Raw genomic sequence first — 16,465 nt, forward strand, 5'->3', positions numbered from 1 at the left:
TAGGAGAGAAACAGCATTTTCAGATGCTTTCCTGGGTTTTCTTGTTCTTGTTTTTCCAACTTTGTTGAGATATAATTGACATACAATACCGTGTAAGTTTAAGGTGTAAAATATGCTGATCTATCTATAGATTGTAAAATCATTACCACCGTGGTGTTAGCTAACAGCTCTATCATGTCACACAATTCCCATTTCTTTTTTGTGATGGAAACATTTAAGATCATCTCTTTGCAGCTTTCAAGCAAATAATATAATACTAATAACTATAATCACTCTGCTGTACTTTAGATCCTCAAGTTTGTACCCTATGGCCAATGGTCAAGATGGTTTTCTCAAGTGTGCACAGTTAAAGGAACAACTGGGAGTCCACAGATTGTTCCAGGCCAAGCTTCTGGGTTCAGGAGCATTTCCCAAAGTCTTATCAGTATAGAGGCCACAGCAGCCAGTCTGAAGTATGACTAGAATTTTTTTTTTTTTTTTATGACTAGAATTTTTAATCTACATCCTGTCAAGGGAGCATCTCTCCCAAACAAGAGGCACCAGTGTTACTAAGGGTAATGGATAGATTTAGTGGCTGTCACATGTGTAGGTGCATAGATTCGATAGTGTAAATGGATGTGTGCTGGGCTTGGCACTGAAACATTTACACTATCTTCTCACTGAGTTTTCAGTGAACCCTGAGATAGATGTGGCAGGTGACATGCACTGTTGCTGCTTCACAGAAGGCAGGCATAGAGAGGTGAAGTGATAGGTAAGGCCATACAATGAGGGGTTAGCTGGGATTTGATTTAGACCCACCTACCTCCAAAGCCTGTGTGCTTATCATCATTTGAAACCGTTCAGCACAAGGATGAGTAACTGTGCTTCTATATATATTTTTTACTCTTTTCCTCATTACTTAAGGATCACTTTGAGAGCGAGAATCCTAGAAACTAGGCAACTGGCCTAAACTTCAATATCTAATTTTAAGGTTGTATTGTTAATTAACTATGATGAGATCCAGTAGGGTTGAGGGAATGGGAGGAGACAGGTGGTAATGGGTGAACAAACTAGCCCAGAGTTTAGCTAAAGCTAGGGGTGGCAATGAGGTGGTGGCTGGGAGTTTACATGAGAGAGAGGGGCAGCTGCATGACAGAGATGGGTGACGTTCATTTCTGAATGGGTCACAGACTAGCAATGTTAAGCAGGTCCCAGCAAGACTGCAAAATACTACCTGAAGGCTTCTCCTCTACCTGTTGGATAATGGGAAAGAAACAGTTTTGCTGCTAAAGGAAAGGGCTGTGGGTGGGCATTATCAGGTCACCTTCCAGCTCTCTTGAAGTTTTGACAGCCTAAGAAAGGGGCAGGTAATAGAAAAGCAACCTGGATACAACCTAAGGCAGGGTATAGTGTTTTTTCAGCGCTGGGAACAAGAAGAAATTCATGGGAAGGTTGTCCTGGCAGTCTGCGATGAAGAACTTGGGCTGAGATTCCTGCTAGTCTGAGCAGGGGGGGCTCTCTCGTGGGGGCTGCTTAATTTTCTCTGGGTCCAAAAACATTTTGAAAATCTGATGAAAATGATCAGCTGTACAGAAAAAAATATATGCACCACAGTTAACTTACATTTTAGAGGTTCCTGGACTCTCCCAAGTCCATCCATGGATCCACCTCTAGTCCCTGTTAAGAGCTGCTCTAAGGAGACTACCCCAGTCATGAAGAGCAGGAAGTGGAAAACTGTAGGAGGGAAGTGTCAATCCCTAGGTTTTGTCAAGTGGGGAGGTCTGACTCCTGAGAGCAAGACAATAGGGGGCATTCAGCTGGTTTTGAGGGTTTCGTTTTTTGTGTTTGTGCGCATGTGCGCACGTTTCCCCAGAAATAAACAGTTGTACTGGGCTCAGACCATGGGTTTATGGGGCTTGAGGACCTCTGTGTATTTGTTGATTTTCTTCTCCAGGATCTTCCCAGCTTGTTTCTATAGCCCCAAGAGTGGCTTTTCCTTCCAGTAATGGATCTTGGCCTTCTCCTTCCTCTTCTCCTCCAGGGTGGCTGTTACTATCTGGTACTTCCAGCCAACCTCATGAGCCAGGTTTCCAAAGAAAGCAAAGTTTTATGTAGGCTTCAGACATACAAACTTGAGAGCAGCAAGAACCACCACCACCTGCTTTTTCCTGTCATAAGGTGGCAAGATCCCTTGAGGCGGTCCAAGGCAGCCTGGCTTTGCTTGGTTTTGTGGGGTAGCATGCCTCATACTATCTGCCAAAAGATGCACTCAGCAGTGGTAGGGGCCATAGGATGGGTTGGTATCCATCTACTTGCAGAGAAAGGCTAGGTGCTTCAACTTGTTTCTGCAGAAATTGCCAGAAATATTGATGCCCTCACAGTGCATGACTACAATCCTCCAGCCCAGCAGCACCTACTTGGCCACTATGGCCACCTGGTAGCCCAGGAGACAGCCTCTGCCATTGAGCACCAGGATCTGTTTCTCTGCCATCTTCAGCAGCCACCTGGGAAAGCCTGCTATGTTATCATGCCCACCCTCCCCCATCATCTAAGCTGCTAACACCAAATCTCACTCTTCTTTGCATTTTTTGTTGCAAGCAGACATGCACACTGTCTTTGGCTCTGAAACTGTTTCTCAAACTCTTTCCTAGGTTTAGATACCTCTTTCTATCCCAGTTCTCTCATATTCCTTAGATCTGTCCTTGCCTTTTTAGTTAACTCAGGCAGCCAGACCTGGACCCAGAGGATTCAAGTAGATGGAAAAGACCAGGCAAGTTGGCTAACTTTCCAAGTGAGGCACTAACACCTCTGAAGGAAGATTCTCAGGTGGTACCTGGCAGAAGCTGTACGTAATGCAGACTCTAACTCCTGACCCCTGCTCCTTAGTCTCATGGCTCCAAACTCCATCATTTCTGCACTTTAAGCTTAACTCCTGACTGAAAAAGTAGGGTGCACTGTAAATGCTCTCCATTTATCTAATTGTGAGTGGCCTCTAATTCTGCATGAGGAATATGGTTCTGTAGGATTTGCTTATCTAGTAATCAACTTTGACACACAGATAAAAGTGGCAGATCAGGACAACCTGGGTGGTTGAATGTCTGCCTTTGGCTCAGGTCATGATCCCGGGGTCCTGCAATTGAGTCTCATATCAGGCTCCCCACAGGGAACCTTCTTCTCCCTCTGCCTGTATCTCTGCCTCTCTGTGTGTCTCTCATGAATAAACAAACAAAATCTTAAAAAAAAAAAAAAAAAAAAAAAAGTGGCAGACCTTTACTCCCCATTTCCTAAGGGAGGAAATAGAGAGGGATGCCTATAGGGGGCTCAGGGGCGTGATCCTGGGATCCGGGATTGAGTCCTGCATCAGGCTCCTTGCGGGGAGCCTGCTTCTCCCTCTGCCTGTATTTCTGCCTCTTTTCTCTCTCTGTGTCTCTCATGAATAAATAAAATCTTAAAAAAAAAAAAAAAAGGGAGGAAACAGAAAGATGACTAGATGACTTGTCCCAATTTTTAATTGCTCAAAAGCCAGATACAAGTGTTGCGGGGAAAATGGCATAGGAGAACATATTGCCCTTAAATGCTTGAACTGAGGGTTTTTTTTTTTTCTTCCTTAAAGATTTTATTTATTTATTCATGAGACACACAGAGGCAGAGGGAGAAGTAGGCTCCCGAGGGGGAGCCTTATGTAGGACTGATCTCAGGACCCCAGGATCACGACTTGAGCCAAAGGCAGACGCTCAACAGCTGAGCCACCCAGAAGCCTTTGAACTGAGTTTGTTTTTTTGTTTTTTGTTTTTTATTTATGATAGTCACACACAGAGAGAGAGAGAGAGAGAGAGAGAGAGAGAGAGAGGCAGAGACACAGACAGAGGGAGAAGCAGGCTCCATGCACCGGGAGCCTGACGTGGGATTCGATCCTGGGTCTCCAGGATTGCGCCCTGGGCCAAAGGCAGGCGCCAAACCGCTGTGCCACCCAGGGATCCCTGAACTGAGTTTTTAAAAAATTTTTGATATTTATCTAATTTAACCCAATTATATCCCAAATGTTATGTCAACATATAATTACTTAAAAAATCATTCATATTTTATTTTTTATACAAAATCTTTAATTAATTATTAAATTTTAAGATTTTATTTATTCATGAGAAACACAGAGGCAGAGACACAGGCAGAGGGAGAAGCAGGCTCCATGCAGGGAGCCTGAGGCGGGACTCGATCCCAGGACTGCGGGATCATGCCTTGAGCCAAAGGCAGGCACTAAACCGCTGAGTACCCAGGGATCCCCTATACAAAATCTTTAAAATCCGATCTGTATTTTACACTTTTCAGCACATCTCAACTAGAATGTTTTACCTTTAGCATCTTTTTGACTAATTAAAAAAAAAAGTTTTTTTTGGGGGGGGCAGCACGGGTGGCTCAGTGGTTTAGCACCACTTTCAGTCCAGGGCATGATCCTGGAGACCTGGGATCGAGTCCCATGTCGGGCTCCCTGCATGGAGCCTACTTCTCCCTCTGCCTGTCTCTCTGCCTCATTTTCTCTGTGTCTCTCATGAATAAATAAAGAAAATCTTAAAAAAATATTTATTAAAAAATTTTTTTAAATTAAGTATTCTCTATGCCCAATGTGGGGCTCAAACTCATGACCCTGAAGTCAAGAGTCGCATAGTCTACTGACTGAGCCACCTGGGCTGCCCCTACTTTTAGCATTTAAAGGGAAAAGTAGTCCTGCCCCCAAATACAGTTGTGTTTAACAAAAAAAAATTCCACATTGTTTCAGCTATAAATTGAAATAAAATCAAACATTTGGTTCCTCAGTTGCACTAGCCACACTGAACTGAGTTTTGAAGGAAGCAAGCACTTCTTAACACACCTGCCTTCCCCAACCTAGCAGAGGTCCTGCCTCTTGAGTACTGGTAATAAAAGTTGCTATCACTGTATTAGTTACCAAGTGCCTGTTGTGGGCCACACATTAGGAGGTGAGATCCCCATTTCACAACAGAACACGTTCTCCTACCTTTCCTAATCTCCCTCTCAACTGCCTGTTCACTTGTCTGCCACTCACTGACCTCCAGGAGGACAAGGACTGCCTTATTCACCTCTGATTATGACACAGAGGAAATGACAGACGTTCAAACACACAATTAGGGATCCCTGGGTGGCGCAGCGGTCTGGCGCCTGTCTTTGGCCCAGGGCGTGATCCTGGAGACCCGGGATCGAATCCCACATTGGGCTCCCGGTGCATGGAGCCTGCTTCTCCCTCTGCCTGTGTCTCTCCCTCTCTCTCTCTGTATCTGTCATAAATAAATAAAATATTTAAAAAAAAAAAAACAAACAAACACACAATTAGAGCGAACACATGGAAGGAGGTAAAAAGTGAGTGAACACTGATTGTTGTCAGGAGAAGCCAAAGGGTGTGAAACGGTATCACGCTGCCTGGACAAGAAGGTGTAAAAGGAGAAGAAAGCAGGATTAATGGTAAAGCCATCATAAACATCATATGCCAAGGACTCCTCAGCATAATCCCTCTAACTCACTGGCCTTCCTCTGAAATCAGATGGCTCAGGGCTCTTTTCTCACAGGCATGCCTAGTCTGTAAGTGCAAATAATTTACCATTTAGCAACTCCACTTGTTCATCTGTTCAGGGTGGCATTTCCCAAACACATTCAGGAAAGTTCTTTACTCATCGTGTGCAGAAAACTAGTGGAAACACAAGACCTAACAAAGGCTACACAGGTCTCCCTGCTACAAAACATCTCAGAGTCTTTGTTATATAATGTACACATACCAAGCAATGGACTTTATGAATGTGGAGCCTGGCAGTTGGGCCAAATCTAGTATTTAGAATTCCTTATCCACCATTTGACGGCGAATGCTTTTCAGGAGCATATCCTTCAACTAGTGTTCTATGGAACACACATGGCAAACACTGGTTTGAGTATTAGTTATGTGATTTCTAGTGATAAGCACCATACACCATAGAGCGGTGGTCTTTAAACTGGAGTTCCAGTAATGTGCAGGAACATGACAGCTTTCCAAAGGGAGAAGGGGAACAAAAACCTGGAAGGTGATCAACTTCAGGAACTTCCATACAAGCTTTTCCCTAAAATCCATCTCTCCAAGGAAGCCTTCATTCAAGGCCCCCTTCCTAACTCCCCTTTCACATTTGTCCTTCTCCCATTTTATGGAAAGAACAGGCACAGAGGGGCCCAAACTAACCTCACATCTCTCCTCCTCACTGCCTTGGCACTCAACCACCCACACTGGGTAACCGAAGCTGGATTCTGCAAGCCACTGGGACCGCAGCGCATGCGCTCATGTATCTGCCAACTAAATAGAGAGATTGGGTCTCCTCCCCTCCCCTCCTCCCAGCTCCCCCTACTTTAATGTGCTCCTCCCAGACTAATCCTCCTGAAAAAGCTACTTTCATCTTGTATTTCTCTGCCCAAAAATCACACCGTTCTCCTCGCAAATGTAAGCACCTTGGTCAGCATTCGGCCTCCTGCAATCAATCCCTTCCATCCTCTGGCCTGGCATGAACCTTCCACTCCAGTGAGGAGTGCTGGCCCCTCTTGTTCCTGTCTCCATGCCTTCTCCCATGTCGCCTGCTAGGAACACCCTCCCCTCTGTCTGCCAGCTAGCCTTCTGTTTTTCCTGCAGTACTCTCAAGCTATGGCCTGCTCACTTAGACCATCAGTGAGTCACTCCACACTGCTGTCCCCGAGTTCCCCTTCACACCACACTGGAGGATCCTAAACTTCAGTGTGGTAGCCTGAGGGAACTCCAGATTAGGTCCGAATCTCAGCTCTCTTGGTAAACTTGGCAAAATTAATCACTTTGCTTCACCTGCAAAATGGGATCAATTACACCAAAGGATTATAAAAAGACAGGTAAATGAGATCATACCAGGAAGCTAAGTTAACAACTATCACTAGAGTTTATGCTCCATGTGGGTAAGAATTTTTGTCTACACACTGATGTACCATAAGGCCTGAAACATAATATTCAATAAGCATAGTAAATTACATGAATGAAAGAATGAACAAATAACAATGTATTCACTTACTTGATCTAACCTATTCCATAAACCTTTGATGTAGGCATGATTATTATTCCCATTTTGTAGAGAAGATCTCTGAGGCCTTGTGGAGACAGGAAGTAACAGAGCCAGGATCTGCACCTAGGCAGTCTGGCTCCAGAACACAGGGTGGGGTACTCTGGTATGACTATCCCTTCCCTACATAGACTCCTTTGGAAGGTGGTATAAGAATTGGTCTGTTTCTCCAGCCTGCTGTGCATAGCACCAGGTAATCACTCAACACTTGGCTGGCAAACATCAAGAACAAGATGACCCTACACTTTCCATAAACCATTTACCCCAGAAGAGGGTCTCAGGGAGTATGAGGCTATGGTGTATTCTTACCTTGCCTTTGAACAGGATCACTGGACAGACAAATCGTCCTCTGCACCTGGCCGTCTTGCTACGGTTGACAAGGTCTTGCAACTTGCTCACCTGCACAGTGCTCTGAAACCTAGGGCATAGGCAAGAGACAGGTCAGGCTTCTAAGGGGGTAGTGTGTGTGTGTGTGTGTGTTCACAAGGACCCCACGTGAGCTCTACAGATGTGTGTGTGAATATTCATTTGAAATTTACTAAATGGGGCAGCCCACATGGCTCAGTGGTTTAGTGCTGCCTTCAACCCAGGGCATGATCCTAGAGTCCTGGGATCGAATCCCCTGTCAGGCTCCCTACATGGAACCTACTTCTCCCTCTGCCTGTGTCTCTGCCTCTCTTTCTCTCTCTGCATCTCTATGAATAAATAAATAAAATCTTAAAAAAAAAATAGGGGATCCCTGGGTGGCGCAGCGGTTTGGCGCCTGCCTTTGGCCCAGGGCGCGATCCACGAGACCCGGGATCAAATCCCACATCGGGCTCCTGGTGCATGGAGCCTGCTTCTCCCTCTGCCTATGTCTCTGCCTCTCTCTCTCTCTGTATGACTATCATAAGTAAATAAAATTTAAAAAAAGAATTAAAAAAAATAGAATCTTTAAGATGAATTAAATGAGCTACTTTGAAGACTTGGCAGCCATAATCAAATCAGGAGAGCCCTAAAAAAATAAAATAAGAAAGGGTCTCTTATAGACTCACCTACCAATTCTGAACAAAAGGCTTCAAATCAGCCAGGAAGCGCTTCTGATTGTACGAGAAAGGAGAGGCAGGACAGTTAAAAGAATGGAAAGCTATGCAGATTAAGTGAGTAGAAGGGAGGGAAGATGCCCATGTTCCTTTTTTTATAAGGGTTGAGCTTCCAGGTCAAGCCCTAAAGGGCATTTAATGCCTTCTATATCCTAATCCTTCTAGGCATCCATGTGTTATTGCATGGCACATGCATACAAATAATTGTTTCCGAATGAGTAAATTCAGCAACTCCTACACATCTGGGGTAACTTTTTAAGTCTATCTGGATGTTGTTGAGATTAATAAAGTCTTTTAAAAATACCACTGATTCCTTAGTAGTTTAGTGTTCATAGAAATATTCGCAAGTCATAGCTACTAAAAACATAATTACTATCAAGTGGGGGTCTGAAATTGAAGTTCAAAGAGGTTATCAAATAAAAACCTGGACCAATAGTTTGATGATCTTGGAAAGAGAACAAGGGGAGAAAGGAACAGAACTTACACTTCCCAAGGTGTATTTTTCTGTATGGTCTGATTTAAGACATTATTTTATAGTCTTTTTTTTTCTTTTTTGAAGACAGGAAGAATGGCAAACTTGAAGCTGGGGTGCCTCTTCAAGGTACTTGTAGGCTGGCACTGGCCACTGAGCCAGGCCCTAGAATGTCCCTGGCTCACTGATAACCAAGTTTTGCCACTTTCCCTCACTTGGTGTCTCTATGAAATAAAAAGGCACACCAGTACAAAATAATCCAACTCAGCTGCCAGAAGACTATGAAACAGCACATACAGCAGTGTCCACAGGACTCTTTGCCTTCTGGTGGCTCCAGGCCATGTTCACAAACCTGGTCAGCATCATCTATTGCAACAGAATCTCAATGAGTCACACCAGTAGCTTCCTCTGAGTTCTAAATGCCTTGAAACTGTGTTCAATTCTCCCAGGTTGAGACCTTCCATTTGACAAACTCCTAAGACCAAGATGGAGAACACGCCAGCATTTCCCTTTTAGGGGCTCTCAGCACTTTTTTTTTTTTTTTTTTAAGATTTTATTTATTTACGTATGAGAGACACAGAGAGAGGCAGAGACATAGGCAGAGGGAGAAGGCAGGCTCCCTGCAAGGAGCCCGATGTGGGACTCGATCCCGGATCCCGGAATCATGCCCTGGGCCAAAGGCAGACCCTCAACGGCTGAGCCACCCAGGCGTCCCTCAGCACGCTTTTAATGTAGAAGCAGGCATACCTCTTTTGGTTAAGCTAGCTAGTGGTTCATTTTGCTGGTTCCCCTACTCAAAGAATCAATTCAGTTTCCATTCTCAGTAGTTCCTGTTTTTATTTTTATTATCTCTTGGCCTTAGGATCTTTTCCTTAAAGTGCTAACCACTGAGCTGTGTCTGGCACATGATACTCAGATTTGAATGAATAAACGTAGGCTTGTGTATTTATGTTTGTCTTGTGGGACTGAGCTATTAACCTGTGCAATCTGATGCTATCTCCGGGTAGATAGTGTCAGAACTGAGCTGAATTGTAGGAAACCCAGCTAGAGTCTGATAATTGGTGGTGTGGGGGGAACCGCCAAACCCTCCCATGTAGGAATCAGATGTAGAACTTAACCATTATTCCCCAATGCCTCATCTGTACTCCCCCATTTCTGACTCTTGTTACACTGTTATTGCTTATTTATTGGTCTGTGTTAGCTATAAGACCTAAGAGTAGGGACTTCATCTATCTGGTAGGGCTTCCAAGTGGATTCCTGGAGACTGCCACGTGGCAGCAGCTCAATGAACACTTGTTGATAAACACATGTCTTGGCTGTCAGAGATTCCTGTCCAGGCTTCTATTCCCAGATGATGGGCTAAACTGGTGAGGTGGACTAAGAGAACTAAACCACCTCCTGAATCCAGTTCTACCCTGGGTAATGTGGTCTAATTAGTGTCCTATTAACACCAAAGCCAGGTATGTAAAGAAGCAAAAAGTTCTGTTTTTTCCCCGAAAACATGGATATACTTCTTTCTCTTCAACTAAAAGGCATTGTCCACTCAAAATTACCTTCAAGGCCTTACCAGAAGTAAAAAAAGTAAAAACAAAGTTTTTAGTAACTCCTCTAGGATTATGAATATACCACCATGGCCCTAGCCTAGAAGATGCGACCCTGCTGGTAAAAGAACGGTGGCAGTGGCAAAGAAAAGGCAGAGAGGTGCACAGAGCAGAGTGAAGACCCGAATTTTAAAACCACCCTGCTTACTACTTCTGTGATCTCTGGGAAAGGCAAGTTACTTCTCTTTTTTTTTTTTTTTTTAATATTTTATTTATTTATTCATGAGAGAGAGAAAGGCAGAGACAGGCTGAGAGAGGAGAAGCAGGCTCCCTGCGGGGAGCCCGATGCGGGACTCGATCCCAGGACTCCAGGATCATGCCCTGAGCCAAAGGCAGACGCTCAACTACTGAGCCACCCAGGAGTCCCATTTCTCTGGGTTTTAACTTTCTCTTTGGTACAATGGAAGTGATACCACCTACTTCATTGGGTAATTGCAGGACTTGAGTGAGCTAGGGCATGAAACCCTAACACCTGCGAAGTGTCAGGCACTCAGCTGACTTTCATTTCCTCTTCCTTAAGAGTCAGCACTGAGCTGTTTTCCTTCCAGGAAAAGCTTCTGTGAGGCAACCAAGATTGAGTTCCTTAATGTACTTCTACTACATGGTGGGGTGGCATCACCTGGGAGCTTGTGAGAAAATGCAGAAACTCAGACCCTACTCCAGACCTACTGAGTCAGATTTTGCACTGTCACTAAAAGCACAGGTGGTTTGCTCATAGTCTAGCTGAAGCAGCACCACCTTGAGCACAGTTGAGTTTAATATCAGAATGCAATCAGGGCACCAAGGTAAAACCATCAGCCAGCACTGAATAGGTTAAAGAGGAGGGCAAGGAAAAAGATCTTGTTTAGAAACTTTAGCTTAAGGGCATACAGATGTTGAGCCTACCTAATCGTGGAAGAAGTTAGAAAGAGAAACCATATACAACGGAGCCATAATAAAGCCCAAATCTTTAGGCTCAGAGACCCCTGGAATTCTTCAATTATATGACTGGGGATATAATACAATTTCTATGAACTATATGCAATTTGTTTTTCTAATACGTTCATTTTTCTCAGTGAGCCCCACCACAACTTCATGAGATGGCACACTTAATAGACATTACATTTTACAGATAAGGAAATTAAGGCTTAGTCCTTAAACTCCTCTGGTGATTCCTCTCTGGAGAGCCTTCCGTGGCTCCCTGTGGCCTACAGCAGTGGTTCTCAGGCTATAGCTTATGTTAAGACTCCTCTATGGAGTTCTCTAAGAAGGTAGATTCTGGAAATTATGATTCAGGGGCCCTAAAATCTGTGATTTTAGTGAGTGCTCAGGGGATACTAGCACAATAAAACCACTAACACCCACAAGTCCACACTCCTTGGCCTAATGATCAAGACCATATACAAACTGGTCTTTTAGGACATGTCAGGATTGCTGTGCATCCTTCCAGTTCCAGCTGAAGAGGACTTCTACCATGGACTCTTCCCAAACACACACACTCCAGGCAGAATTAACCATTCACTCATCACAACATTGCATCTACAGGGCCGTGCTTTCACAGATACTGTTAACAACAGCTCCTGGATTCTCTTAGAATCAGCAGCAAGCATGGAGACTAAGGGAATAAACTTTGAGATCACATGAGCCTGGAACCTCAATGCAGTGATTATTTTATTAGTGTCAAACAACTGCCACCATTTACTGACTACCTTTGGGTTCTATCCTGTGCTGGGTGCTTTCTATATGCTTTTATATGACCTGTTGTTACCCAAAGAAAGCACTCAGGCCTTGGAAGGCCCTCAATAAATGGTAGCTCTTACTCCTAACTCTTACAATAAACATGCCAGACTTGTAGTAGCCTCACTTATCATCTGGGATCACACTAGCCACTTTTCTAAACAGAGGTAGAGACTGACTAATGAGAAAACTAAGAGATAAAATAACTTGCCTAAGTTACTTACACAGCCAGCATGTAAACCCAAGCAGTCTGACTCCAGACCTCAGGCTCCTAAGCTCTACATATGGTTAAGTGCTCTTAAGCATGTCAACAACACAGTATAGCTGCTTCCACCCCCACGCTCTTAAAAAAGGACACTAAGGTTCAGAATGGTGGGGTGTGAAGTAAGCTGTCTTAGGTCAGTGAGCCCAAGGGTAGAGGGAGAAATAGAAGTCCAGGACTGTGACTTCCAATCATTCATTCTATTCGATGTTGCTTCATTGATATAACTTATCAAACTCTGAATGAAACAAAGACGCCAATACGCTTTCACACCTGGGGAAAGGGAGTCTATCCCGCCCAGTTCCCCACCCAGTTACAGACTTCCTGACTCTGGGGATGAGCTGTCAGAGCCTCCCCAGACAGGCACACTCTAGTTACATGATGCTCACGTGTCTTTCTCCTTCTCAGAACTTTCATACTCCAGGAACACGATGTGCTGGGGGTAGTGGCCACAGATATCCCCATTCACATTTTGGATCACACTGTAACAGTAGTCTCGGCCAAACAGCTCCAGACATCTCTTCTCAATGCGCTCAACCTGCACAGAGGAGGAGACCTGAGCATAAAGAAGATTCTGGGATTCTGAGTATGAGAATTCGGCAGTTTGTGACCTGCAGCAGTCACTGGGAATGACATGTGCCTGTGATTATTATTTAATGCCAGGAAGAGACACTTTGCTGGGACACAGGCCCTAGATGTTAGTTCATTAATCTATATACCATATGCTTTGGGGAGGGTCTCTGAACCACTCAATGTTGCAGTGAAACTGCTAAAATTTGAAGGGAAGGGTTACATTTTCATTAGATTTTTAAGGTGGTCCACAATCCGTAAAATATTAAGAACTCTTAGGTTACTTTAACTAGCATTAATCCATTATCTTCCCTTGACTCCAGATTACTCCCCATTCTCTAGCTACAGACAAATACCTAGACACTCTAGTTAGTGTACGGAGTAAAAGCTACAGACAAGGTTGTCTCCCCACACTCCATTTATTTATCAAATAAAAGGACTAGTTCTCCTTAAAAGTGCTTGTTTAGGTCACAGTTCAGGGAAAGGTCCACTAGAAAAAAAGGTGTAAGACGCACAGTTATCTTCACAAGTCTGCAAGAGATTGGGAAGCCTGGGGAGGCTTTGAGGCCAGCTGAAGTGAAAGTTAGGTATAACTTAACCCTAACCTTCAGGGATGTAAGATGGAAGAGGGGCTCAGCAAGCCACTGACCCTCTGCCGCCACTCAAAAGACCAATGGAGAGGAAAAAACTCATAGTGGCTTATACTAGGAATTTTCAAATTTTAAGATGCAGGAGAGTCATTAAGCAGCCTATTGAAAAACGCAAAGTCCAGGTTCCCACCCTCAGAAATTCTGACTCAGTAGAACTGGATGGGACCCAGGAACCTTTATTTTTGACAAGCACCCCAGACAATGCTGAAACAGGTGGTCCTCAGGCTAAGTTGTGAAAACCACTTGGTTGTTTGGAGAGTGGGAAAGTCCCATCGTGACCGAAGTCTTCCCTAGGTTACTCCAGAGAGTAGCAGGATGCCAACTGCAGGATAATCCAGCAAGCAACAACCCCTCAAGCCAAACCAGAGTTTCATGGCCCAGAATCCCACTGAAAAGCCTGATGCTAAACCTGCCAAAAGCACATGGGGAATAAGAGATAGGAGGATCCTCAAGATTCCCTTTGAATGCCAAACAGTGCCTTGGATGGGAATGGCCTTACCAGGCTGGATGCCTTCCAGGTCTGGATAAGGAGACTGAAGGGAATCCCAAGGGTAGGAAAAAGAGGAACTGAGACTTACTTCTGATAAGCGAATAGAGTGAGCGTGGGCTGTTTTCCTAATTTTTAGGGGAAAGAAAGGGACGGGCCTAAGTGTAAAGTCATGCTAAGGCTGAATATGGAAGCAACACATTCGGTCCATGTGTGACCTCTCACCCGGAGCAATCCTCAGACTTTTCTTTTTTTTTTTTTACCATCTCAGCCTGGGGGCTTTTGTATCCACAACTGACGCACGGGAATAACCCCCATCAGTTTCCCCTAATGTCTGAACGCGGTCCCTCAGCTCTGATCCTTCACCACCAAACGCCTTTGTCTCACCCCAAAGGACATCCTTCCTTGGCTCATTCCGACCCTCGTTTCTCCTTCTGCAGTTTCTGAACCCGAACTCTACTCTCCGGGTCCAGACCCTGGGAGCTTCCCTCTCTTTCCTCTGACCTCTGGCCTCAGCCCCTCCTCCGTAACTTTTCAAGCCAACGAGCTTCCCTTTGTAGCCATCACACCTCCAAACTCACCTTAGAGCCGCCCGTCCCGCTGCAGTCCTTGGCCCGGTACTGAGTCCGGGAGAACTCCTCCAGCAGCTCCCCGAGCCCCGGCTCCTGCGGCGGCGGGCTGCCCGAAGAAGCCGACGGCCCCGCCGAAGCGGCGGCGGCGGCCCTAGCGCCCGCCATGGCCCAGCCCCGCGTCCCCTTCGGAGCCCCGCGTCCCCCTCAGCGCGCCTCAGCCCTGCCCATGGCACCTGGAGACACCGACTCGGCGTCCGGAACCTCCCGAGCCGCCTCAGCCGCCGCCTTCCCTTCCCACTTCCGGCCCCGCCCCACCCCGCCGGATGTTTACTTCGGCCCTGGCCAATCGGAGCCCGGGGCCCGCACCCCGCCCCGTGGCTGCCGGCCCGCCCCCAAGCGAGGAGCGGTCCAAGTGGTCTGGGGGGAGGGAGCCGCGGCCCCGCGCCGATACCTCTTGCCTCCGCCCCTCGGGGTTTCCCCTGGGGAAGCCGGGCTGAACCATTGGTGCTGCGGGAGGGGGGTTCGTGCGGGAACCGGGAGGAAGGAACTATGGGAATGAACCCGAGGAAGGCTGGACTACACCATTACAGGGCGAGGAGGCGGCCACGCGCGAGGCAACGCTCCTTAGTGTGGCAGTCACGGTAATAATAGTGAGTAAAAGTAAAACTGCGTTTCATGAGACAAGTTTTGCGCGGCTCCTCACAACGTCCCTGCGACTATCGTGCACCTATAGACAGCCCGTGTTATCAAAGAAGGAAACGGGAGTCTTGACTGTTGAAATTCTAGGATTGAAAAGCACCATATTTTTCTTTTTCTTTTCTTTCTTTCTTTTTTTTTTTTTTTTTTGTTTTTTGTTGTTAATGCAACATTTCAAACATTCACAGAAGTGGAGAGAGTAGTATAAGGGGCCCCTCACGGATCCATTAGTCAGTTGGAGCAACAACCAACACGTGCCAATCTGGTTTTTTTTTTTTTTTTTTTTTTTTTTTAATTTTTTTTTTTATTTATTTATGATAGTCACAGAGGTGGGGGGGGCGGGCAGAGACATAGGCAGAGGGAGAAGCAGGCTCCATGCACCGGGAGCCCGACGTGGGATTCGATCCCGGGTCTCCAGGATCGCGCCCTGAGCCAAAGGCAGGCACCAAACCGCTGCGCCACCCAGGGATCCCGCCAATCTGGTTTAATCCATCTTTTCCCCCATCCAGTTGAGTAATTCTATGGCAAATCTCGTGATTTCATCTGTGAATATTTCAGTATTTATGTCTAACAGATTAGTAGTGTTACAAAATGATTTAAAAAAAGAAAAAGTCGAGGAGTGTTAAAAAACAAAATTCAAGTAAATTTGGCTTTAATCAACTAATTTATGAACCCAACAGGATCCTGGGTAACAAGTAGAAAGGAGCTCTGCGGAACTGTACAAAATGGAAGGATTTTATAGTCAGAAGGTGGGACAGGAAAGTTAAAGTGCGGATCGTTCATCAGTTGATCTTTCCTTATGGGAAGACAGGGGGGTCTTATTAAAGTGCAGATTACCTCACTAATGCTGATCAGGAAATTCCCCAATAATTGGTTTAAAATTAGATTCTGGGAGAAGCTGAAACTGCAGCCAGGATAGGTTTTAAGCCTTGATGGTGTTTAGCAAAAGTGACTCCGCATGGGGCCTGTTGTTTCTTTTTAACAGGTGATACAAATAAATTTAATTAATACCTCCTGAAGCAGGCAGTCTCTGGTCCTCTTAAGAGTCCAGAGAACTGCAAAATGGGGCGGGAGGCAAGAAGCTTTTATAGGATAAAAAATAAGGAACAAGGAAGAGAAAAAATAGAAAATAGATGAAGAACAAGGAAGTAAGTATAGAGCCCGAATTGGCTTGTAGCCAGGGCAAAGGGATGCAAGAGTAGCAGACTCTGGGGGGGGGGGGGGGGTCCCCAAACAGACTAGGTTCAGCTGCTGGCCGCTGACAAAATC

General features: G+C 45.4%; 1 protein-coding gene, 1 long non-coding RNA gene and 1 pseudogene across 7 annotated transcripts in view; 1 reads left to right on the forward strand and 2 right to left on the reverse strand.

The window, feature by feature from the left end:
• MTMR14 (myotubularin related protein 14) overlaps positions 1 to 14,786 on the reverse strand; it is a 46,515-nt gene extending 31,729 nt beyond the window's left edge. For all 5 annotated transcript variants that reach the window (XM_038565738.1, XM_038565739.1, XM_038565741.1 and 2 more), the window contains exons 1-3: positions 14,510 to 14,786; positions 12,611 to 12,759; positions 7,398 to 7,506 (exon numbers count right to left, since the gene is read on the reverse strand). In XM_038565738.1, the coding sequence (XP_038421666.1) occupies positions 7,398 to 7,506; positions 12,611 to 12,759; positions 14,510 to 14,665 (414 nt within the window). In that variant the 5' untranslated portion in view covers positions 14,666 to 14,786. The remainder of the gene's footprint in view (positions 1 to 7,397; positions 7,507 to 12,610; positions 12,760 to 14,509) is intronic.
• Positions 11 to 3,042, reverse strand: LOC102155292 (annotated as a pseudogene).
• A 164-nt stretch (positions 14,787 to 14,950) lies between the features above and the next one.
• LOC111091244 overlaps positions 14,951 to 16,465 on the forward strand; it is a 51,516-nt gene continuing 50,001 nt past the window's right edge. For both annotated transcript variants that reach the window (XR_005374623.1, XR_005374624.1), the window contains exon 1: positions 14,951 to 15,150. This is a non-coding gene — a long non-coding RNA (uncharacterized LOC111091244). The remainder of the gene's footprint in view (positions 15,151 to 16,465) is intronic.

The sequence above is a fragment of the Canis lupus genome, chromosome 20 (assembly GCF_011100685.1).
Source record: "Canis lupus familiaris isolate Mischka breed German Shepherd chromosome 20, alternate assembly UU_Cfam_GSD_1.0, whole genome shotgun sequence".
In the NCBI taxonomy this organism is placed as follows: domain Eukaryota; kingdom Metazoa; phylum Chordata; class Mammalia; order Carnivora; family Canidae; genus Canis; species Canis lupus.